We start from the raw sequence: 26,963 nt of genomic DNA, 5'->3' as shown, positions 1-26,963 counted from the left end.
TTCAAATTATGTTTTTTGCAATCACGAGTGTGTGTTTGTATGTGTGTGGGGGGGATGTGTATGTGTGTAGGCATGTGTTTTTGTGTCTGTGTGCAGTCATGAGTGTGTGGGTAGTTGTGTGTATGGGTGTTTGTGTGCGTGGGGCGGGGTATGTGTATGTGTGTGTAAGCATATGTGTTTGTGTCTGTGGTTAGGCATGAATGTGTGGGTAGTTGTGTGTATGTGTAGGTGTCTGTATGCATGCTTGTGTGTATGTATTTGTGTGTGTATGGTGGTGTTTGTGTATGTGTGTAGGGGTATGTGTGTGTATCGTGGTGTTTGTGTATGTGTGTAGGGGTATGTGTGTGTGTATCGTGGTGTTTGTGTATGTGTGTGTATGTGTGCGTGTGTGTTGGTGCGTGTATGTATGCGTGTGTGTGTGTAGGATATGGACGCAACCTTTTCGCTAGAGGAGCAGCATCGTGAGGCCGGCCGACGCGACGGGTGGTGCTGGCAGAGGGTGGCGCCGCGCCGGTGGGAAAAATGATAGCACGCCAAAAACAGTCAAATGAAAGCAATAAGCAATCGTGATTGCTCAAAAAAAGCAGGTTCCACGGTGAAACATTTTTTTAACCAACAATAATTCCAAAGATTTTCTATTAAAACCAGAAGGCTACCAGGAGGAAAAAAATTTTAACCCACAATAATTCTAAACGTTGTATATGAAATCCAAAAAGTTCCGCGGTGAATCATTTTTTACAACCCACTATGATTCTAAATGTTGTCCATGAAAACCAGAAGGTTCTCCGGTGAAATATTTTTGTTTTTATGTAATCCACCATAATTCTAAATGTTGTTCATGAAAACCAGAAGATTCCCTAGTGAAATAGTTTTTTTTTAAATATAATAATTCCAAACGCGTTTTCCATGCAAACCAGAAGTATTCTTTCGCTAAAAGCGTCTTTAATTCCACAATGACTCTAAATAAGGAATTTCTAATTAGTGATTAACTAGTACGAATGTTGCTTGAAAGACCTTCGCTGGCTTCTGGGACAGAAAGGCATCAGACGCCTAGTCAAAACCAAAATGATTGAAGGAAAAACAAAATGATATCATACGAAGAACCGTTTATCTCTTCCGTGAGTCGATAAAATGAGTACTAAGGGCGTGCTTGGGAACTATGCCCTGGGTATTCCACGTTTGGCTGACCACTAACCGTGACATCTGAGCCCGGTCTTGCCTCCAGCAGCCCTATCTCAGGAGAATTGAGATGGGCACACTAGGCCTCCTTGGTCTTCATGGGCTGTTCTGCTACTGGTTTTTGTTATAATCAAGTTTATGTTAAAAAACATTAATTTAGAATGTAATGCTATAAAATAATTGTATGGGTAATGTTGTGTTTTAAAAAATGTATCTTTGTTTCTTCTATTTTCAGAAAGAAAAATTACTAAACAAAAGTCAGCATTTGAGATTTGATGATATTATGTTGAAGTCAATAATGAACTCTCTAAAGATTCCAGACAGAGGACTGGAACAAACTTAAAGGAGGACTTTCGACATTATACTAAGGAATTTGAAGTTCAGTGTCTTTAAAAATATGGACTATCTTACCTAAACGACTGCAAACTAAATTACCTTAACGACTCTGGAAAAAATCAACTTAACTAATGTAAACTAAATTACCTCCAATACTATTACGAAACTAAGGACTGTTGACTAAATTAATTTCTGCCGACAAATAACCTTCACGACTCTGGAGTAAATTTTCGACAGTGAACTAAATTACCTTAACATATATGGACCACATTACCTTCAAAACTTGAGAACATAAAACAATATTTTGTCACAATGAGTAAAATAAAATAGTTGGACATAATGTGCGTTTTGGAAAACACATTGTTTCCCTAACAGAACTCGTACGGGATTATTTATATTTCATAAATATATATCTTCAAGAAGAGCTCTTCAAGCAATTTTACAAGAAATTCAATATATATTTATAAGTAACGAAATATATGTAATTAAAAAAGATATGGAATCTGACAGTGATATGGATTATTACAATGACTCAAACTTTACTAACAGTAGTCATGAAGATTATGGGAATATATTTATTCTACCATGGTGGCAACAACTAGTATGGAGTGTTGTATTTGGGATTATGATATTTGTTGCCACGGGAGGAAACGCAATTGTCATGTGGATTGTTCTTGCGCACAAAAGAATGCGCAGTGTTACAAACTATTTTTTGGTTAATCTGAGCTTGGCAGATACCATGGTATCAACTTTGAATGTGATTTTTAACTTTGTATACATGATAGACGGCGATTGGCCTTTTGGTGAAGCTTATTGCAAAATTTCGAACTTTATTGCCATAGTTTCCGTGGCTGCCTCCGTGTTTACGTTAGTAGCCATTTCGTTTGACAGGTAAGTGAAAATAATTCTATCTCAATAAGTCTTTGCACTCACTACACATAATGTAGAATAAAACACGCTGTGTTTGTTTTTCAAATAACAAAGGTTTTAACCAGTAGGAATCTTAATATACCGTAGACAGGACACATTAGAGGAGAAAGGAACCTATTGATTATTTTATTGTTATTCCTTTTTAATGTTCTTTCAGCTTTACTTCGATTACAGTTTTCTTCGTGCGTGGTCATTTTTCCTTTTCACCGCTTTGTCTCCCAGTGGGCTACTTTTAGGATGGCTTTTAACTACCGCTACTACTTTTATATGGGGAAAGGTGTTTCGTTTATTTTCTCCTTTTTAAAATTGTATTAAGATTAAGAATAATCTTGTTCTTTATTTAAAATGAAATAAAGCAGCATTGAAATATATCACTGTTTTTCAATAAATAGGCACACAAATGCAAGTTAATTAAAATGTAATACAAAGAACAATGATTTATTAATAGAATTGCATAACATAATGTATAAATAAAAGAGGATGTATACGTTAGGTAAAATAAGATATACCTACGTTCAATTGCACAAAAATTGCAGACTACTTCAGACACGCGTTTACAAGAAATGCTTTTTCAAGGAAAAAGAAGTTAGCTTATGAATGAAAAGATATCCGACAAAATCAACAAGGCAGAAAAGCAAGCATGTTATAAAGTAAAAATTGTGATTTAATCGAACACCAATGAGAAAATTATACAACAGTAAAGAACCAACAAGAATTCAAACCAATTCTTGTGAACGTGTAATTGCGCATGTCGATAATCTCCTGGTCCAAATGCAAATGTCAAGAAGTGGCACATTAAGCAGTATATTAACGCTTGTAAAAACAAGCATTGTAATGTATTTCTGAAACAGTTAAGAACATGTGCAATTTTGAGTCGTTTTATCTACCTGATATTTAAGATGTCAAGAGTGATAAAAATAAGAAACGAGAATAATAACAATTTAAAAAAAATCCATATAACAAGTTCAGTGAATATTTAACATCGCATTACTGCTCTTCAAGGTAGATGTACTTTAAAGGGAGTCTAAATGTTCAGTTTACATGCACCACTTTATAATTGTGTGCATATATGTTTCCACGTGAAAAGTAATTAAAAAAAAGATGAAGAGTAACCTCAAAATATTTGCATATAAGCAATTATTGAGGAAGAAATAAACATTTTTCCTTATTGGCGCTTTTAAAAGAAGAAAATAAAATTCTACTCACACTAAAAAAAAAAAAAAACCTTCAATGTAGTTAAATTTTAAAGTATTTTATCCACTTTAACGCCAGCGGTTCTTTTGATGTATTTTGTGCAACGTAGCTCTAGTGCTTTTTAGATAAAAATTGCCTTACCCAAATTACTATGATTATAATGAATAAAATAAATGTGCTAAATTAATTAAATTCAAGGTTAGCAAACGCTCAAAGCGATCTGCACCCGTTCTAAGTTAATTTAAACACCAGATCTTTGAATCTAATGCATGTTTCGCAACTTTAATCAGCTAAATCAGTTTCTAACACGACGGGAAAACTTTAATTGCTAATTTGGCTTGGTATTCTGATCGTATAAGCATGTTCTTACAAAAATATGAGTCGATTAAAATTAAAACCGATTGCTTAACTTTTCAAAATATAATAAATGGTACGAAACGTGTAAAATTAATCTATAAATTGACCAGGTAGTGTGATAATTTAAAGCTAATTCCGTGCATTTTTATTTTGCTTAACATTAAAACTAAAAACATTTACTGCACATTGTTTTCATTATTTTTTTTAGTTTAAACTTTTATTGAATATGATATACATAAACAGATTAATAATGTTATTTTTCAGAATAGGACATTTTAAGTCCGTAAAATAAGTGTTGCAAATGTCTGTTAAAGAATTTTTTTTTTTTTTTTGTTTGTTTATTACATATAAAATCTATTTTTCACACGAATTATTTGAAGAATTGGGAGAGAAAAAAAAAACGTATTCTTCCAAAGAATCAAATTCAAAAATTTAAAAAACTTCAGTTTATCTTTTTTTTTTTTTTTTTTTTGTTATAAGCTATATCTTTTTTTTTTTTTGGATTGTATTTCGTATTAGAAATAAACTTACAGCATTAAGCTAACAAATATTGGAATGTAGGTTTCATAACAAATGATTAATGAAATCACATTTTAAAAAAATAAATATTTAATCAAATGCTTAAAAACTGTTGCAAACATTTTAGAGCTTGAGCATTAGGAAAAATCATTATAAAAGAAATATTCTGAAGTTTAATGAAGGATACTATGTATTGAAGGTAGTATTTCGAAGAATCAAATTTAAACGCATAAGTAAGTTCAGTTCATTTTTTTTTTAATCTAATAAGCAATCGCTGTCTCTTGACTAATTTTTTTTATAAACAAAGCTTTAGCAATCCATTTATCTCATTAAGTAAACAAATGCTTGAAATAGGTTTGGATAGCAAAAGATTTTCAGAATTGCGCTTTAGAGATTAAACATTTGATAAAATGCTTAAAAACTGTGACAAATGTTTCATAACTTGAGCATCGGAAAAATCATTGTTAAAAGTAATAGTCAGAGTGATAAGGAGAGAAATTTTTTAATAAAGGTCACATTTTGATTAATCAAATACAATTGTTAAAATAGTTACTGTTTATGTTTTTATTATAGTTAGCAATCGCTTTCTATTAACGTAATTCATTCTAAACAAAATATTTGCAGTGCACTTATCACATTACGAAAACAATTGCTTGAAAGTAGGTTTGGTTAGAAAAACTTACAGAGTTGCATTGAATCGATTGAACATCTAATCAAAGTTTGAAAAAAAAAGGACGTTACAAATTTTTTATTGCCTGCGCATCCCGAGAAATAACTATAAAACGAAACTTGAACGAAGAAAATTATAAACGAATAGCTTTAATACTTGCACGATTGGTCGTACGAGTCGTATTAAAATTCCTTCATTCTTAAACGACTGTAATTGAATGTACTTTGTTATCAATGTACATATTGATTCACAAAAGACAACTATAAAATAAGTTTATGGACTTTGTTTAAGCATTCACAATAAAACAACACTGGTCAAAATTGAGGATACCTAAAATTGATTCTGCGTAATGAAGTATTACAGTTGTTTGGAGTCAAAATGTTTTTTAGTTGGGCAAAAGAGAAATAAACAGTAACGAACCCCAACGAGAGCCAATTAAATTGCAATTTACGGACGGTTAAATACCTGTCTGGACAGTCTTCCAATAGAACTATTTAAGAACTTTTGAAAGAAAAACTTAACCTTATAGTAACTTAAAAAGTATAGAAATTACTAAATCAATGTTATATCAGGGATTGATGTGCCTATCTAAGAGCAGGAATTGATGAGTTGGTCACTAGGAATTAAATCAGGGTTTTTTTTAAAATTTACATTGATAATCACCATATATTCGCCTCAGAGCAGCAGTAAGACATCTAATTCCAAGAATAACAATAAGCTATTCCATTGTTGCTCTGAGGCGACGATATGTCCATTGGAAAGGGTTTAACCGGATGTAGCGAATGACGAGAGAAAAAATAAAAACCTTGAGCGATCAACCAGTCGCCAGATAGAGAAAACGTAAAGCATGCGTAGCAGGATATATGTAAGCATTATTTGACATTTACGATATTTTAAAATTTACGGACATAAGGTTTGTAAAGAACGCAAAAGAAAATAATTAAATAAATAAATAATGAACAAATGAGGTAACAACAAGTACTAAGATACAAAATATATTCAATCAAAACAAATGCGCCAGAGATTTGTTTTGTATAGTGTTTCATAGCACTAAAAAGCTAAAAGAAGTTCCTTGAAACTTATTATAAACAGAATTTTGAGTATGTTTCTCTTGAGTTAAATGACAGAATTATTTTATGCAATTCTTGCAAATCACTGGTTGTTACAAAATGCAAATTATATTTTTTATTCTTCCAGTGTCTTTCAAAAATGTTCTGAATTTAATCACTTTGTCTTGTAACATGTTTGTGAGTGTACGGAATGATAACTTTTAATATTATTTAAAAGTACTAGAAAATCGTCCGTCAAGGTATGAAGGGGGAAAATTGCTCCTGCAGTTAATATTTTGAGAGTTGAAATCTTAACCCGAACTGCAGTGAATTAACACTAAACTTCAGTGGATAGCGTTCATTGTTGACCCGGTTTTCGTTTCCTCATTCCCCTAAAATGACAGTCTTACCAGTAAACTTAGCTAAGATACCGGATCCAGTTCAACCTCGTCAAAATAAAGCATTTCTCTGCATGTCAAAAGTTACCAAAATATATTAGTAAATTATCATGCAGTGAAGCCAGTTTCATTGCTGATGTCATCAGAAGCGTTACTCGATCATTAGCTATTATACATATGAGGATGATTTATTGACCAATTGAGAATTAATTATCATTGCATAATGTGAAAATAATTTTCAAAAAGCGTTTGTTTAATACAGATATATTTAAACTATGTCACAACTATTTAGATATGAAAATATGCTAGATTAATTAAGATGTATTCTCAGATGAATAGTTTCGTAAAACTGGAGCTGTTTGCAAATAAAAACATATGAAGAAATGTTTTCATAATATACACGTCATTAAATGCTCACTTTTACGTTGTTTCTTTTGTATCAGAAGCACATTTGCATGTAGTAAAATGTGCATATAAAGCTTACAAATGCTTACCATCATGAAATGAGATAAGCTTGTTGCTCGCACAAACTTATGACTAAGCAATACTAATTGACACCACCAAAACGTATTATCTGTACATTTTTATTTAATTATTTTTAATTATAAATGAACCAAAGTTGAAAGATTCACGGCAAGACTTTTCCCCCAAATCTGGCACTTTTTTCACAAGTATATCTTTCCACAATTTTATCTGCCATAACTATTTATATGAGTGCTTCAATTGAAATAATATTGATTTTCGTTTCCTCGCGATAAAAAAACCAGTTACTATCAACTATCAACTATCAAAGGGACCTCTGGCCCTCAAACTATGCAGGACTGCGTGCCAGGCGCCTTGCCTTCAGGAGACAACACAGTAGATGCTGGTGCCATCTGTGGACAGTTTGAGAATTTATAACCAGGCCAGGAGCAGAATAACTTTCTGGTCTTGCACCCCCAGAGGTATCGTTTCATTCGGAGGACATTGTGACCACGAGCATATTTAACGTCGCCCATTCACCATTAATGACGACGATGGATCTTCGACCAGCGAGGGTTGAACCCGAGATCCTCCGGCCCCAAGTTCAATGCCTTACCGATCAGGCCACCACGGCCAGAAAACCAGTTACTATTAAATAGTAAGTTTCGCCCGAAAGTCAGGGTTAAAGCAGAACTTCATGCAATGTACCAACAGCCGGGTTATGACATCCAGAGACTGCAGTTTCGTCCTTGTTATTACTCCTCAGTCTAGAATAGTGAATCATCGAGCTAGAGGCAGATGTCATCTCATTAAAACTGAGAGTAGCAACAACCTGGTAACTAAACTAAATTTAGCTCACCTGCGACGGTCCTTATCCGTTATGGTGCGGATCAGTTCGTAAATTGAAGTAAAGGCCTAATAGTTAAATTATGACATTCAGAGACTGCAGTTTTGTCCTTGTTATGGTTTCCTCCGTTTGGAATAGTGAATAATCGATCTGGAGGCAGATGTCATTTAATTGAAGCTGAGAGTAGCAACAACCTGGTAGCTAAATTAAATTTAGCTAACTGGCGACGGTCCTCAGCCATGGTACGGTTTAGTTCGTAAATTGAAATAAAGGCTTAACACTATACTAAGGGTCGTAATTAATGCTGAAATACCAAAGCTTTGTCTACAATTTATAAGTTGAACCGCGCCATGTTTGCAGACTCTCGCTGACGAGCTTAATTTATTTTAGCTACCAGTTAGTAGCTACCAGTTAGTTAGCTACCTGTTAGTTTTAGTTAGCACTCACAGCTTCAATAAGATGACATCTGCCTAAATTAAGTTATTCCCTATTCCAGAGTGTTGAATCCATAACAAGGATGAAACTGCAGCCTCTGGATGTTACAACTGGACTGTCGGTATATTGCGTGAAACAATTACTGTATTTACGAAAAAAAACTTCACTCAAATTTCAACCTAAATTTACATTTTAAGCGGAAAGAATTTTGCTAGTTTTTTTTTTTTTTTTTTTTCGCACATATGTACGTGCATATGCACCTACAGGCACATAAACAGCCCTGGAAGTTTCGCTTTAACGTTCATGATTTAATTATAACGAGTTTTTTTGTGACATCTATGTAATCGCATGTACGTATATTGACATGTGCGTAAGAATCTTGCATAACTGAAACGTTATGACCTTGGATGGCTGAAGTTTCAATTGTCGGTTCTTTGAGAGGTAATAGCTATTCCATTTAACAATACGAACTATAAATTATTTTTAAATTGCATGGAAAAAGCAGACATGTTCAAAAAAAAATTTTTAAGTTTAATTTATACCATACTCTTGGTAACTCTGGTACCTGAATCTTTTTCTCAACTGCTTCTGGAGAGATGAACTAAAACTAAAGATTGTTAGTCAAAATTGTATCGCTTAACGGTTTCTGTTTATTTTGCATTTGAAAAATAACGCGTTCACTCAAACAACAAATGAGGCAGTTAGAAGCAAAGAGATGTAAGTGGACAATTTAAAGATTCATGTAAAACGTGTTTAATGTTCAGATTCTAGTAGGCTTTCATTGATTTTTGCCCTAAAGCATGCATTACAGCAACACCCGCCAGAGCTTCTAATACCATATGTTGCCCTAAAGATGGTTATAGGTTCCCCCACCATCTTTACTGATTTTCTCCATTTTTTTTTAATTTTTTCACTTACATAACCTTTGCTTCTCACTGCCTTAAATGAGAAAAATAAGTTTTAGAGCCTCGTACCGTTCGCATGCAAGTATACCGCACGCATATGATTCAAGATTCAGAAAAAAAGTTAAGTAAAGCTAACCCTTCGAGAAAATGAACTTTAGTTAATTGTTGTAGAAACATAAAAAAAAAGCATAGCATCCGATGCGTAAAATCCTTTGTAAACTTTATTAAAGTAATTCTTTTATAAACACATAGGTTTTAAATATTGCCAGCGGAAGCTTTAAAAAATATAAGACAATACGCACACAATTCAAATTTTTCTGTTCATAAATACTTCGTAAAGAATCATTAACTTTCCTGCACGCAGCTCATTAATCATACATAACAAGCGTTATTAGTTGCAGTAAGAAAAGCAGAAACTGTTTTCTACTTCTTACTTTTGCTGCAATTTGCTTCAAGATGAAACTATTTTTGTTTATTACTTATGAAGCTAAGGGTGATTTTGCTTAGTAATAAATATTTGCTACAGTTTTTAAAATGGAAGTTTATTCGTTTAGTTGTTTTCATAATAAATTCCAGATGATGATTAATTCTAAATGATGAATAAGTAATCATATTAGCTTTCAGACATTTTTTCTTCAAAAATCATTAAAAGTGCTGAAAAATAACAGTTTTAATACATCTCAAATAATAAACTGATTTTTTATTTCTTGAATGCTTTCCACTCCAAAATGATGATTTTCAGTCAAATTTTAGAGAAATAGTTCAAGAAAATATATAAGTTCAAACTCATCTGAAGGAATAGCCATTAAAGAACAAACTGTTTTCTCAGCTTTTAAATAACGTGTCTGAAATTGTATTTATCGCTGTTCATAAATGTTGTAAATGGTCCATTAACCATTGAAATGGCCAAGTGAAAGGATATTAGTTTCTTTTTGCAATGCTGAAAGTAGTAACCGGTGACTACCATTTCGATAAAGCACTGAAAACGTAGATGTGAGTCCAAAATGTCTTGTTTAATTTGTTGATATAAATAAGAGAAGTGTTAGAAAAATTTGATAATTTGAACCCAGATTATGTTTAAATGCATATACAGTAGCATTTACTGTTTATTTTGTAACTCTATATTTGTGCTCGGGATTGTCTAATTTTGCTTTAACTTAGCGCGTATTAAAAGTAATTTTTTAAGGAACTAGGGTACACCAGGGCACGTTTACGCATTGCCATTTCTTTCAAAACGAATTATAACAGGAGATCCAACAGTCATAGCAGATTGATGCTGGTCCCTAGCAAATATTTTCACAAGTTTTTCAGCATCAGCCAAACTGCGGAAAGGATAATTTGTTGTTTACCAAGTTGAGTAAATTTTGTGTTGAAAGTTTTGAAGCTAATTGTGAATAAATAATACTTTGCCAAGAAAGAACACACATATAAAAAATAGCAGAATTTTATTCTTTTCTGAGAATTGTATTTGTATGAACTGAAATGTCATTGAATGTTTTTTGCACATGAAAATAAATTTAAACTTGGTGACGGGACAGTAAGTGCATCATTGGGACATTTCAGAAGTTAGTGCACTTCCGAGAGATAAAACTATTAACTGGACGTTTCAAAGAAACTCCACAGTCCACACCAGCTCACAAGGCTAGAGAGATATAAGTGTTGCAAGGCACTTAATCCTGACATTATATTAACTGTAATGTAAACACCCAATTCACCAGATTTTAATCCCATGGGTTTCATTTATTTTACAGTCTACGGTTAACCCTTAACCATACAAAAGCTTGGACTCTCTAAAGCAATTGCTTTGGCTGGAACAGGTAAAAATGTAGAAGACTTGCGGCCCATAACTGAAAATTTCAATACGCGGTTACTCCTCTGTATCAATGCAAAATGGCAGTCCCTTTGAAACTAATTATTTATTTATTGATAAGGCTCTATTATCTTTCTCAGTTTCCAATCTTCGGTAAATTTATTAAGTTTTAGTAACTTTATGTTGAAATTGCTTGTCCGAGTTTTTCCCCTACGTAGTAAGTAACATTGACAGTCGCCATGTATATTTTAATCAGTTACGAGCATATTGTAACAATAAAAAAAATATAATTTGAATTTTGACATCATGAATTCAAATTATGTATTTCTCAATCACGAATTGCGACAGGACCCTACTCATTGGGGTTACTGTTTCTAGAAACGGCTCCTGTACCTCCAAGCCTGCCCCTCCTCCAGGAAGGATACATGTGTATAGTTGTGTGCGTGCATGTGTAGGCTTGTGTGTGTGTGTGTGTGTGCATACACTTGTATGAATGCACGTTGGCGTGTTTGTGTGGGCGTGCGTGTGTGCAGAACATGGACACCACCGCCAAGGAGAAGCGGCTACCGAGAGGAGTTGCGCCCGCAGAGGCTGGTGGGCAGTGGTGCTGCAGAGGCACCTGGTCCAAGCTAAAAAAAGAACCAAACGTCAAAAACGATCAAGTAAGAACAATAAGCAATCGTGATTGCTCAAAAAAATGTTTAATTAAAAAATTCAAATGGGATGAGAGGTTTTTTTTTTAACTATTTTTATAAACATTTAAGTACTGCAGGCATTTTAAACTTGCCTTTAAAAAAATATTTTAATAACGTGTAGGAAATATTTTACCTTATATAATATTAAAGAAGTCTCGTTTATCTTATTATTTGTAAAGCACAGAAAAATACAGTTAAAAAGAATTATTAAAAAAGCAGAATTATTATGGCAAATGAGTTACACAAAAAACAAATATCATCTTAGCGGCTAGTTCCTTTGTTTAAGCAGTCTAATAGCCCGAGAAATAAAAAAAAAGTAGCGGTTGAAAATTTTATTCTCCGTTATTAGACTGTTACTAATTTAATTGGCAAATTAATTAACTGATCACGTATGAGCTTAATGCAATAAAAATATATTGCAGTTAATTAATAATTTTTAAATTTTTAAAACACCATTCTATGGCGCACATAAGATCATCCACTGGGAGTTAAACTGAACACCTCTAAAACTAAAATTACGGTTAAAATAACTATCAATAAGAATTAATTGTAAAATTATTCTTTTCTTAGATTAAATAAAGTTTAAAGCCGTGTTGAAGTTGCATCCTCGCAACGTGATATGTTTTAGTTTATGCTTCGCAATGTTTTAGATTGACTATATATCGCAATCTTCATTATTATGCATTATTATGCATAAGATACGTATTCCTCATTATTATACCTGAAATACGTACTTATTATTTGAATACTTCAAAAGCTTTCTCAATAAAGTTTTCAAACTCTATCTTTCCACTGCTTACATTTGAATTCGCAGTGCCTGCCAATTAATTTTGCAGATGACAGAAAACTAATCCGATAATGCTATCGACTGCTGTAAGGATAATGACATTTGCAGGAGATATCGATTTATTTAAATTTCTCGAATACGATTTAAAATTACGAGATATGCTGTCAAAAAGCATGATGTTCCACTTAACGGTGAAATTAAGTAGACTCTTAAAAGCTAGACGCGTTTCAATGATTTTGTTATATTTTGCAATATTATGTCGCTCATATGCAATCTGGTGCTTTATGAGATATGCTGTACTTTAAGCTAGCCTTTTTATTCTTCATTAATAATTTATTTGGTGCGTTATTTGTCCTTTTTTATAGTGATAACAAGAATTTAAAATTATTTTAAGGAGTTTTTTTAATGTGATTTTTTTACAGTTTACAAATTTATTACCTGTGCACTTAATCAACTAACGACAAACAGTCAAAGTGTCTTAGATGAAATTCTTGATTATATTTCCCGTTTAAGGACATTTACAGAAGTAAATTGTAGAGACTATTTAATTGGTTTACGGGTTATCTCTCTCTCTCTCTTTCTTTTTTAAACTATGAGAACTAGCAATCACGTTTGCGTGTCATTGTTGGAGCTATACTGCGAACTCTCACTTGTGGGGTGAATATTCATTATCTACCAGTTTGTTGTCACTCTCAGCTTCAAAAAGATGACATCTGTTCCAGCTCGGTTATTCCCTATTTCAGACTGATAAGTCATAACAAGCGCAACATTGCAGTATCTGGATGATAGCCGTATTGACGGTGTGTTGCATGTAGTTTTGTCTTAGCCATGGATTAAGCGCTGTAACTTACTGCTAATAACCTCCTTTATTTAAGCGTACTTGAAGATAAATGAATTTGGGAACTAAATATCTATACTAACTGAACCTTACTTTAGAAAACTCAACTGATTTCTGAATGTTTGAAGTCAATTTTATTTAACTGTCTCATAATCTTGTTTCGTATGTTTGGGAATGTGGTCTACCCCTGCGCTAAATTTAGAGAAACTTTTATTTTATGACGGCAGTTCTTTTGTATTACAACTGTTCTACCATTCCATGTTCTTCGAATTTGGTAGTATTTCTGAAACCTAGTTATTGAACAACTTATAATCAAAAGAAAGCCATACAAATATGTTCTTTAAATTAAAGTAAGTTATGCCAACTTGAAATTGTCTTCGACATGCTCATACATTTCCTTGCATAAAATTAACTTTAGCATTTCTACCACCATTTCAATGAACAACTTTGAATTTGCATGCAGAAGATACGTCATCATTGAACTCTTTTATTTGCAGTCTCTTCACATTGAAAGCAACAATCGGAATCACGTTTTCTAGATAACAACGCGCTGATGAAATATACATAATGCACTTCCGAAGGCTTTCAGTTAAATGGGTTCTGTTTCAGGTACTAAAGCCGAGGAAACTTGCCGGAGTAGATATAATGCGCTCAAATAGTTTCAGATATTGTGTGCATCATCAATTTAGTGTCGTTTATTTTGAACCATACAAAACATTTTACTTCAATGTGTCTAAAACGTTAAGCTATAGATATACCATAAACCATGCTTGCTAGGAGAGCTTTTATGTATTTTAGGTTATTCATTATTCGTCAATTCATAGTGTGTATTTCTCAGCTTACCTACAGAGCTATTAATAACTAATAGTCTCTATAGTACCGTCAAGTTTGTATAATAAACATTTTCCTTTCTGAAATATTTAAATCTTCCTCTAAATTATTTGTGCTTAACTTGATGTCCTTCAAGTTAAGCAGATTTAAGTATTCGCATATTCGCATGCATTATTATGTAATACACTGCTTTTAATGTTTCTTGATCCAGATACTCAAACACATGAATTATAGATGTTCTGTTTGCTATTTTGAATTATTATTTAGTGTTACTTGTAGTCTTATCCATCTACGCATTAGTTTCAGAAATTATTATTCTTATTCTTTATTTAACCTAACAGTAAACTCTTGAAGCGATAGTAACAAAATCATTTCAATCCATTAAAAAAAATAATAAATATAAAAAAAAGCATTTCACTCTCCGCCCTCTTCATTTTTCCGTTTTTTTTTTTTTTTTTTTGGCTTGAAAAAACGTTCGGTGTACGACTTCACTTTTGTTTTCATTTTTCAATTCCTGCTATTGGTTCACACTCTCCCTATGTATAATTATATATTTTGATCAAATTGTCAATCGTTTACGATAAAATACTTTTTATCCATCCCCTGGAGTTCAAATACGTTTTTTAAACTTGTAGTGGATAACACTTGATGTTAATATAGTTTTTTTTTCCAAATACTAATTCATTAGATTAATCTAATTTCTATTTTGCGATTTAATATTGTAATTCAGTCATATGTATATATATATTTTCATTGATTGTAACTATTTAATAGAAAGTAACTTAAAAAATCTTTGTTGACCTAAGCACGAATTGACTTTTGTTTTTTAAGCATTACTTTTTAAATAAGTAGTATTGTCTAATTAGTTAAAGAAACATAATTTAAATAATTTGGTTTTCAAAGTTAAACACGGTATTATTATTATTATTATTTATTTATTTTAACTTTCCATTAAAATTCTAACTCAAGGTATGCGGTTACTAATTTTTATGCCTGCACATTCAAAATGTTTAAAAAAAATTCAATTTATAATAATATAATCGCTTATATTATCGTATTTTTTATATAGGCGCAATGGTGAACTTTTATAGTTTGCTTTTGCTATGGTTTTCTTTGGCAGTGAAACGTTGATTTTGAAATGGTTCTGGACGGGATTGAGAGAGATTCGTTCCTAATCGCTTTGTGGCCAGCTATTTAAGACAAATAACTACTAATCAATTTACTAGAAATAATATAAAATTAAAAGAATAATCGATTGGCTTATGATTTACGAAAGTTGCAAGTTTTGCAGATATTTAATTTTACCTCCATAGTATGAGCACGTGAAGAAACAAAACGCTGGATTCGTAAAGATTTTTAATCTTCGCATTTTGAAATAAGTTTGACTTGCTTGAAGGAGCTCTAAGCGCATTTTGGTAATTTTTGGAAAATATATTAGGCACATTGGCTGAATTAGCTGTTGTAAAACAATCCCTAAGTAGATCTAGTTCTCTCCATATTGTTTTCTTTTAGAGTCCCATAGATCTTTTAAAGTCTTTCTTAATTTGTTTTATTCAAGTAGTATCTTGCTTCTACATAACAAATTAACTTGACTTCAAATTGAAGACTTCAATATAAATAGATAAATCAAGTTAACTCATGCTGAATTGCGTTGCGTATCACAGTGCATTAAAATTAAATTGTTAAAATATTTCCTTATCACTTTGAAAAAAAACAGACACAAATTAACAAAAACCTAAAAGTAAAAGATGTTTTTTTTTCTTTTTTTCTTAAAAGTTCCACTGATATAGTGTCATGTTTACGCACATAACAGCTGGAAACCACATTTGAATGTAAGGAAATGTGAAAACGAAATAGAGAGAGTTAAACACTTTTGGAGAATACATCTTTTATAAATTTTCAGCAAACATGTTTTGTCATGTAAATTATTTGCTTGAAAATTTGTATTACGTTGTCATTTCTTTCCCAAGTTTTATGATATGAGTTGAAGCAAAAATGACAAAGAAATGATGTTCCATGAAATAACAAGTCTGCGTAAAACTGACTGCTGTTATTGCCAGCTTTATTTGCTTGGGTTTAGCTTTTAAAGGTAAAAGTAGTTTTGACAGCACAGTTAAGATATATATTTCTCTTGCATATTTTAAATGTAGAACTAACACGTTTTGGTTCCCCAAGGTATGTATTATCCCTCCTAGAATTTTTTAAAGTTTGATGTTCTAAGTACGGAATAAAGTATATGGTGTTTTAAAAATTTATAAATGTTTTTAACTGCAAAGAAAATTTCAAATTATAACAAATCTACAATTGTTACATTGTTTAAAGCTTCAATAAAATATTTTAACAAAACTTAGTATTTGAAATCAAGCAAAAATGTTAACCCTTGTTAAGTGTCACATATGAAATAGAGTTAACATTCAAAAAATCGCTCGTTTGGAAGAAGAGTGCCACAATACGAAGAAATTAAATTTTACAGGAGAAGCGTTAGAAGTTGAACTCTTCAGGAAATTTGCTGTAAGAAAAGTAAATTTGCTGGTTAGTATTAAAACAAAAAAATCTCTCTTTTTTTATAAAGAAAAAAACATCATTAGAGATATTGTTTTGTTAATGTGCTCATATCCAACTTTCGATGCATGGAAAATTACAGGACAATATGATTGATCTTAGATTTCGTCGTATAGCGACTGTAAACTTTTAAATACTGTTGTAAAAGTTTGTTATAAAATGTATGTAAAATTCCCAAATAATCTAGAATATAAAGCTCAAATGATGAAGTAAAAAAATTGTAACTTTTTTCATCCTTCAGAAAGAGTTTTGAAACGACTGCTTTTGCTTCTAATATTTTCCCAGAAGCTACGTATGTACTAAACACTAACACCGATTTTAAATGACCTAGAAGAAAGCACTTAAAAATTAAATTGAGAGAAAAAAATAATATTAAGAAATGAAACTTGTGAAAAATTTAATTTAACTTGTTTTGAATAATTAAAACTTTATTAAAAAAATATTCAAACGAGTGTTAAAGTATATGATAAAGTACGATGCATCGGCATGCATCATGTTTCATGGGATATTTGAATTTTTGAAGCACATAGTGCTTATAAAATGCATAACATATCATGTGTTATGAAATTAATACGTTATAAAAATGATCTACTTAAAAGGCAACTAATAAATATTTTCTGCACACAAACAGTATTTTACATTTGAAAAACGTAAACGCATTGCACTCATAAAGGAGAAAGCACGCTCAACTGTAAGTTACTCAGGCAAAACTTATTTGCTCCAAAATTATTATTATTTTTTTTTATAATTGTCATTCTTATCTGAGGTGTTCAACATTATTGGTCAATGAATAGACCAGTATGGAAACGTTTTAATATGGGATGTTTGTTCCATTTCTTTCGTTAAAATGCTGCAAAGTTTGCTTTATATATAGGGGAGGGTGGCCCTAAGCGGGTAGGTTTTAAAAAAACGCTCAAAAATTGTAGTTTTTGGATTTTTATCGCAACAATTTCGGTCTTATTTCCTAGCTGGGTTTTTGAACTTCAAACTAAAAAGTGATTTTCGTATTATTTCAAACCCAATATTTATCAAACTTTGCAAACTTATTATTATCAAACTTTGCAAACAGTTGAAAAACCCACTTTGCCCTATCACGGAACCAGAAGCGGGTAAGCTTATCTAATTGTGATTTGGTACATTTGTCAATCAAATGTGAATTTATATGACTAGCTACCTGCCATTATAAAAAAATGCATAAAAAAGTTGTACTTATCCAATTTAAAGTCAGCTCATTTGTTTATAAAACATAACGACATAACTGATTAAATTCATAGACAAATTAATTGCCATCCTAAGAAATAACTTTTTAAAGTTATACTTACCCTATTGAAATAGAAAATCTAAGTCAGCACACGAGTCAAGGAATTATTAATAAATATATGATCAAGTCCTATACCCGCCCGCTTTGCCCAAAAGCACGTTTTTTATTTTAATTATTATAAACTTAAATTTAAAAAAGAAACAAACGAAATGACTATCGTAGGCTGTAGGTGGATGGTGCCAGAGTAAAGTAATATTATTGACAATCAAAAACATTAGCTGATCTTCGACTAATCACAAGTTACAAAACTTCAGTTGTTTTTAGAAATGTATCTTTTTTCCAATTTTAAGCCTGGTTGTGCCATGGCGCTTCAATGCTACTTCGCTGGGACTGATTGAAACTCGGGGGTGTTGATGTGAACACAACATACGTATGCGACGCCGCTTACACACCATGTGCGGGGGGGGGCATACGAAGGCCTACTCGCTTTGGGCGACCACCCTCACCTACTAAGTTCTAAAAGCTGAGCTCAGATCGGTGATTATATCGAACTCTGTACTTATGAAGAAAATTGCGGATTCTCCATCAGTGGTGGATTTACAGGATTAGGGGTCCATTACAATGTTTTTTTTTTTTTTTTTTGGCCTTATGGAACCCCACATGGGAGAAACTAGCAGCAATGGTTGAGCTGAGCAGGGGCTCGGTATGACAATAGTGAGCCAAAACTTCTTTTAGAATTAAAATTTAGAAAACTTCATGGGGGCACGCAATGTGATGTAACAAAAATGTGGAGTATTTAAAATGTGTCGGCCCTTAAAACGAAAATTTGAAAAACAGGTCCTTTTCGGAGCCCATATGTTGCCAATTCAGATTTCTTCCGAAAATAAGCAATTTTTCTTTCTTTTGGCAGTAAGTACCTATATTAAACATCACGAAATTTTAAAGGGGAATGTATACGTGCTTAGTAAAAAACTGTCAACAGAAGACTTAGTAAAAAACTAAGTTTGAAATACATATTAAGAATATAAATGCAGTAGAGTTTGTTCGAACGCGCTAATCTCAGAAACTAGTGGTTCGAATTGAAAAATTCTTTTTGTGTTGAGTAGTCCATTCATTGAGAAAGGCTATAGGTTATATAATATCACGATATGACTACTAGGAGTGGAACAGCAATAAAATATATTATGAAAACGAGAAAATTTATTTCTATGCTAATACATTATAAAGCTGAAGAGTTTGTCTGTTTGAAAACGCTTATATTGGGAACTACTGGTGCGAATTGAAAAATTCTTTTTGTGTTGAATAGTCAGTTTATTGAGGAAGACTACTGACAATTTTTTAAAACCAGATTGACCGAAATATTTGTTATTCCAAATTAAATGTTTAATTGATTGTTTTGTTATATGAATTCCTAACAGATGGGGGGGGAGGGTAAGTTAACTCTTCGAGAAGGCGCTGGCCGACAGTGTTGATAGCTGCGAGGGACCATGCCAATGCCACGCTGTTGTAATCAGCGAACAGATTTTCGAACGCGGTATTTTTTTCGATGTTCAGGTACATAATTTGTTTTTGTAGGATTTTTCTATTGGGTTTTATTTTCCTTATTTCTTCAACGTTTTGTTTTTTCTCTTATAGTTGTAGGTATTTACATATCTATGTAAATAATTTGATGTGTCGTATTATTCAATTGTGATTGATCTTTATAACGTTTTTATTATAGCATAGTTTATTTGGCGAAAAACTTTTAATTGCAGGGGAAAAACCGCTTCACTCGCTAAAGGACAGGGTTACGGTAGCGTGGGTCTTGGCGCGTTAAGCGATGAACTATGTAGTTGAAGGATTATTTTAAGTTTTAAAGCCATTGTTTATATTTTTATGTGTTTTAACGAATAGGTTTAAATTCCAGAGAGACTTTAATAGGCCTTTTGAAAAGGTGTGTATGCATCTTAGTTGAAAACAAATGGTCATTTAACATCAGAAAAGGGGCGGCGGGCGTGGATTTTTTATTATTTTTTATTAATTTATTTATTTATTTTATTTATTTATTTATTTATTTATTTATTTATTTATTTATTTATTTATTTTTTGTTCAACGGACTTCCTTTAACTTCTTAGCACGGGCATCGGCGTGCAGGTACTGCTAGTAGTATATAAACTTAAACCCCTTTACTAGAAGTGAATAGATATTTTTCCTCACGCAGTCTAAAACTTCTTTAAATCTCATACGTAATTTAAAACACAGCGGGTAATGCTTGAAGTTCTGGTCCTTTATACGTTTAATTAATGTCGGAATTGTGCTCGTTTCTCCTTAATTAACCTTCTTGAGACCAAGTACAGTTTCGTTGTTAAGATTTATAATGAAATGCTTTTGTAATTTATATGCTTGCATCTTACCATGGTAGAACTTATATCGGAATCGTACATTTGTTTTGTGCATGCGAGAGTCTTACTTGTGATAAATGTTCAAGTTATAGCCATTCATGACTACTTTAATTCATATATAATTTATGTATTTTAACTCCTCTATTTATACTTTAATAGTGTTATTGAATGCGCTCGCTTGAAAATGTAGGAAATTTTTAAAGCATAATCCAAAATTTTCTACTTATCTAAGAATTACGAAATAAAAATAATAAAAACATTTCAAATTATTTATTTGCCTGATTCCAAGTTTTCCTGCCCTCAAATGTAACATTGAACCATGTGATGTGAAGAAAGTTATTTTAATAACGTAGTTAAACTTGAACCAGAAAATATTGTTTCTAAACGTTTAAAAATCCTCGGTAGCTGCGTCTCCCAGCTTTGATAGGTATACCTCGAAAACAACAGTTATGTAAACTAAAGCTAGTTCAACAATATAAAACAAGGGTAAAATTTTACGTTAGAATGATGAAGAAAAGTTCTTAAATACCCAATTGAAATTTAGACATGAGTTTGAAAATTTCAATTCAAATGAGAAAAACCTAATACCCAAATTATTAGGAAGAAATACAGCTAAAAGGTTCATTTTCGAAAGAAAAAAAAAGCAAGTGTACCAAAATAGCAATAACCGGCTCTAGCGATCCCCCTTTTTTTTTTTTGAATTATTACAACAGGCCCCGAAAGTCCCCAGTACAATCTAGACATTATAACCAAAACACACCTACTTAAGTCAAGGCAAAAGTCCTAAAGTTCCCCCATCAAAATAAGAAACAGTCCATGAACTTCCGATTACGAAAAAAGGAGATTCATAAGAAAAAGAAAAACATTCTCTAAAACTCCCCATTAGGAATAGGACATCAGTTTCTAACAATATCTGTTAGAATAAGGGTTATAGGTTTCAAATAGCGTCAACTACAAAAATGCTTGTCTGAAAAATTCAAACAGCTCCAACAATTCCTTTCAGAATAAGGAAATATTTCTAAATAACATCAACATTCTTTTTTTCTTTCTAACCCCCGTTAGAATTGGAAGAATAGAATCAAAAAAGTATCTTTTGAATAAGTTCAACTTTCTCTAAAAGTTCTCAATAGAATAACGACGGAAGTTCTTCAAAATTTACGTTAGCAATAAACATTCTTAAATAAATTTAATGGAACATCTGAAAGTCCTGATCAGATAAAAACAACAGTAAAAATTCCAATAATACTACTAAAATCCTTGATTATTTTCTGCTGCAAAAGCAAAAAAAGAAAAAAAAGATAAATAGCGGAAATAATAATCAAAAAGGGTGATATTTTAATGTCTCCCCTTACAGGAAAATCGTGAAAGAGAAAGCAAGTAGAATATAATTGGTTCATTTTCAAGCACTAAAAGGCAACAGTTATTTATTCAGCTGTTTCTTTTCAGTAATTTTGTCTCGTTCATCATCTTAAATCGTCACCCGATGAATATCCAATTTAAATTTGATTTTTATTTCTTTCAAAACTCTGTTTACTATTTTCCTGGTTAATTTAGGCCTTTGGAATTTTCAAATCCGATTGCAAAAAATTTACTAAAGGAGTATTTTTCTCGGACTTTGCAAAAAGACTGAAGTTGAGATGATTTGATAGTTATTCCGGGTCAAAAAAGTCATTTGATGTTCTTTTTTGCTTCTAAAATTAAAATTTGTACGGTTCGGTACTTTTTTTGGCTTTTAACACCCCCCCCCCCCCCCAACCTTCCCGAATGCAGAAGTACCATAATGCCGAATTTGGTCAAAGTCCGATGTAAATTGGATTTGTATAGAGAACATACATACACACATATTATATGCTTTATTGATATGGATTACATTGTATTTAACTTTTACAATGTAAGACAAGAGATTACAACAGCTTCAATTTAATTTAGCACTCACAAATAGCTTCAAAACAAAAACTTCAGCACTATTAGATTATACAATAAGCAGTGTACAGTAATGTAAATTTATTTTGTAAAAAATAGGTTGAAACCTTTCCAGAAAAGTTTAGGTTGTGCTTTCTACAGCTTCTTTTGAAATAAAAAAAATCAAAAAAAAAAAAAAAATAGAAAATCAAAATAACCTTACGAAATGAAAAAATTTGGATTAAGTAGCTACAAACTAAACGTGCGTACCAGCCGCTGACGACTAAGTAATTTTTTTTTTACTATTTTGTTTTATTTTTTTGCGAACATATTTCCTTCTTCATACAAGGAAGTAAAAATAGTAATAATTCCATCACTGTCAGTGTCGGATCTATGATTTTTTTCCTAGCCGATACAAATCTTGAAACTGCTGTCCGTACTCATAGTCCTTCAAGTTTTATACTAAGTTTCAAAAACCCACAAAAATAAAGTGAATTTGTCGCCCCCCAAAAGTTGCCTACCGGGGCAAAAGTCCCGGCTCCTTCCCCCTCCCCCTAGATCCAGCACTGATCACTGTAGTGAACTTTCAGTGAAATGGTGAGTCATTAAAGGATTCATGCATTACACATTGCATTTATATTGTTTTAAAGAACACTACTAATGTTCAAGGTCATTGCTCAGAAATCAAGCAATAGATATTTCTGAGTTAATAGCTAAGTAAGAGGAACTTGAACAAATGAAGCGTATTGATTTTGTTCTTAAAAATTAAATTTTTTGAATACGATACGATTTTAAACCATTTAATTAATTTTTAACATTTGATTTTACATTTCCTTACGACTTGATTGACAGTGTAGATTGAAAGATGTCTAACGTCTCTGAAAAGCCATTCTCAATGGATGTTTCAAGTTAAGAAAGCATCCAAAAAAATAAATAAATAAGTAAATATCATCTTTGATTGAAACAAAAATGAAAATAATTTGGTACGTAAGCAGAAATTAATCATGTAATTTTACCAGGATTATCACTTCAATATTTTAATTAAATCAAATGTTAATTTCTATTTGTGCAATTGGCAAAGTAAAAGAGCATTCATTAAACACTTAAAATGTTTGCATACTCAAAAAAATAAATAAATAAATAAATGAAAAACAATGCTTGAAGAATAAATTTTAAAACTTTTTACTATAAATTAAATATAGAAAGCAACTCGCGGCTTTCATAGATCATTAATAAATGGGTAAATTTTTAACTAATTAAAGGATTTCGTAAGAAATGTTAAAAATGATAAATGCTTAACCACTTACCTCAAAATTAAAAGTCTGAAATAAAATCTCCCCGGAGATGATTGCAGACAGCTATGTTTATTTAAACTATTAAGTGTACTTTGTTGAGTTGTTAAATACCTGCAGGGAGAGTAAATATTTAACATAAAGTTTGCATGACTTTCAACTTAGACCGACGTTATTTAATTTGCTCACTAAATGGCCAAAATGATTTTAACACGCATAAAACACACAATGCTTAAAGTTTAATAAAATATTGCAGGCACTCTTCAGCTTTCATTTTTGATGTACTTTGAGACCTGAAGTATCAAAAGACACATTTATCTAAATGAGAATGCTACCGTAAATTATATGGTCTCTTTAAGCGGAGAATGCATTAAACATTAATAAAACTGCAAAGAAATACCAACATTTTATAAATAGTATAAGACTAATATTTTCACGTATTATATAAGGTATGTGCGGGAATTAAGGCCTTTCGGCTAATAAGGCCTAAACACCAAAAATACAATTTAAAATGATCGCAGAAAACTTAAGAACGCACTAGTAGGTAGCTAACACTCATAGATGGCACTTCATACTCGTCGCATTCTTCGACTAGTGCGACGTGATTTATTTCCACGCAGCGGTTATGCAACACAAATAATAAAAAATGGCCCGACTGTTTTGTATAGACACTGTTACACTTTTTTGTACAGTTTTGCGTCGTAGGAGTCGGCTTTTAATGCTTCTATCGATCTTTCAAATCTGAATAATATATAAGAATCAATTACTGTCCTTTTTTGTATTTCTTTATACACGATGTCAGCGTCTATTAAGGCCTAACGCCTCATTAGACTCCTTTGTTTTTATAACAATGCTTGTCGGCTTTACATCTTATTGTAATCTTTCTCAATATGTTATGGCTGTTTATAAGTAATTACGACTTATTACTAATTGGTTCCGTGTTGAGTGTTATAGTAGTACCTCAAGTAGACCTTTTGGAAGGTTTTACCACATGGTTTACGGTTCTAGTTCAGACGATAAAAAAGACAATGTGCAGCTCACTAAATTTAATAGTGCAGTATTTCAGTCGCGGATGCCTACAGTAGAGATAAATTATTAATAGAATCCATGTCAATTCAACAAGGGCTGTAACATGATGGTCTCAGATTTTTTTTTTTTTTTTGAATTTACCATATGTTAAAATACATGAAAAATTAGGTAATATTTTTTTTTTTTTTTGCCCAAAACAATTTCTGGGTCCAGATACAGGCCGCCAAAGATTGCGGTCCTGTCATGATTTCTCACTTGGGATTTTCGTCAAAATCATTAAAGTACACTATCTCAAAAACGGTAGAATGTATTTTGTTGCGGTTTGTTTTATTTAAAAGGATATTTTCTCTTGTTTAAAACATATGCTACATTTTGAAAGATGTGCTTTAGTTTTTTTCCAGTCTTTTGAATAAAAAGTTTAAAATAATGTTTTTGATTTTTCTAAAGCATGTCAATTTCCATTTTTTTAAAAGTTTATTAGTACCACTGAGAACTACGTTCCCTGAAAGGGGGATCTTCCACTTTTGCGTTTAACAAATTTTAGAGGCATTTGAAAAAAAATGAGTTTTTTGAGGAACTCTTTACATAATTGCACACCTGAAAATTCAAAAAAATTTCCGCAACAAGGCGGTCTCCAGCCGATTCGCTGTATTTCAACACGCAACCTTTCAGCGTAGCACCGAAAGAATCGTTAAGCTAAATGTTCTTAATAAATTTCATATCTATACATATAATAAAATAAGATGTTTGTGTGTGTGTGGCGCGCGCGTCCCGGGAAAACGGTAAGGCCTAGAAAGATGAAATTTGGTATACAGGTGCAGTTTTTGCTGAAGTTGTGCACCTCTGGCTTCGATTTTTGATATTTTTAATAGAAAAAAAGTTATTTAATGTTTTATGCGTTTTTTTGCACTTTTTATTACTTTTTACCTCACAGACCCCGAACCAATCGCACCGCACAAATATTTTTTGTACTATAGTGTAGGAAATTTAATTTTAAATATGATGAATGAAAAAATTTTGAAGATAGAGCAATTTTTGTATTTTTTATAAATTTTTGAAAAAACCTTTATTTGGCATTTTTTTTCTGGGTTTAGTTTTTTCGAAACCCATCCTCCAAAAAGTATTGAGCCCTCAATTCCAAAATTTTAGTTGGTAATAGTAAAAACATTTCCCCCCCCCCCCCTTCATAAGAAAAAAGTTTTTAAAAATACCCAAAAGTTTTTTTTTTTTTACAATTTTTTAAATGCAGAACACGACGCGACCCTGTAAGCATTGCCGCTTCCTCATCACGTGACCTAACTGAAATCATTTGCTTTCTCTTCACTTTTTTTTTTTTTTTTTTTAACGTTCAGAGATTTCATATCTTTTTTTTTTTTTTTTTTTCCAACTTTTTTTTCCTGAACTGTTTGCTATATTTATTTTTGGTCAAATATTTTTGCGCATTTAAGGATTGTGAAGAGTCCCAATTGTCCCTTTTGCAATTTCTGTATTGTTCCTTGTTCTATGTATTGTGTTTGTGTTTGCTATTTTGTTCTTTGTAACCTTTTCTTGCTGCCAGCCTTTGGAAATATAAAAAAAAATCAATAAAAGCGGTGATTTTTTTTTTTTTATCTTTTGCAAGCGCTGCTTTTTGCACACTACAGGGAACATAGAGTCTTTTTCTGCGTGTAATTTTAAGTAAATAAATAAAGCCCGCGGTTTTTTGCATGATTTTTGTAGGGATTGGTGGTTATGTTTGATAGATAGAGAGATGATATTAACTGGGCAAAAAAGTGTTTTTTTTTACATAGAAAGGTTAATTACTATCAGAGGTAGATATGCATGGATCGTTATAGATAGATAGTTAGAGAGAACGAAAGGTGGACAAATATAGAGGTGGATGCAGTAGATGGACAGTAAGAAATAGAGGAACTTCAACGGGGGATCAATAGCCCCCCCCCCCACACCCACCTCCCCCAACCCACACACAAACACACACCATGACTTTGAAAAAACAATGTTTCACATAAAAGTAGACATGCTTTTTGTTATTTTCCGACAAAATTTGCATGAAGAGTATGATGCCCTTTGTGCCTCCCCTCCCCCCCTTAAAAATATGCCAAAGGACATAACGGGAGGTAGATCTAGAAAATACTTTATTCAACACAAAATTTATTTAAGCAGTCGCCGATCAACCTTGGCGTAAAAAGGCGAATGATAATATTGATGTATAGAGAAAAAGATTGATTAATACCATCGACAATTTTTTTTTTTAAGCAACTGCCGAAAAAGTCAACATTGGCGTAAAAAGGGC

The 26,963-nt window shown here is 32.0% G+C and overlaps 1 protein-coding gene across 1 annotated transcript in view; it reads left to right on the top strand.

The window, feature by feature from the left end:
* The first annotated feature begins 2,011 nt into the window (after positions 1–2,011).
* LOC129226859 (tachykinin-like peptides receptor 99D) overlaps positions 2,012–26,963 on the top strand; it is a 74,383-nt gene continuing 49,431 nt past the window's right edge. The window contains exon 1 of the mRNA XM_054861489.1: positions 2,012–2,406. Within this exon, the coding sequence (XP_054717464.1) occupies positions 2,012–2,406 (395 nt within the window). The remainder of the gene's footprint in view (positions 2,407–26,963) is intronic.

The sequence above is a fragment of the Uloborus diversus genome, chromosome 7 (assembly GCF_026930045.1).
Source record: "Uloborus diversus isolate 005 chromosome 7, Udiv.v.3.1, whole genome shotgun sequence".
Lineage (NCBI taxonomy): Eukaryota > Metazoa > Arthropoda > Arachnida > Araneae > Uloboridae > Uloborus > Uloborus diversus.
Note: the sequence above shows the minus strand (reverse complement) of the source record. Positions and strands in the feature narration are given on the sequence as shown.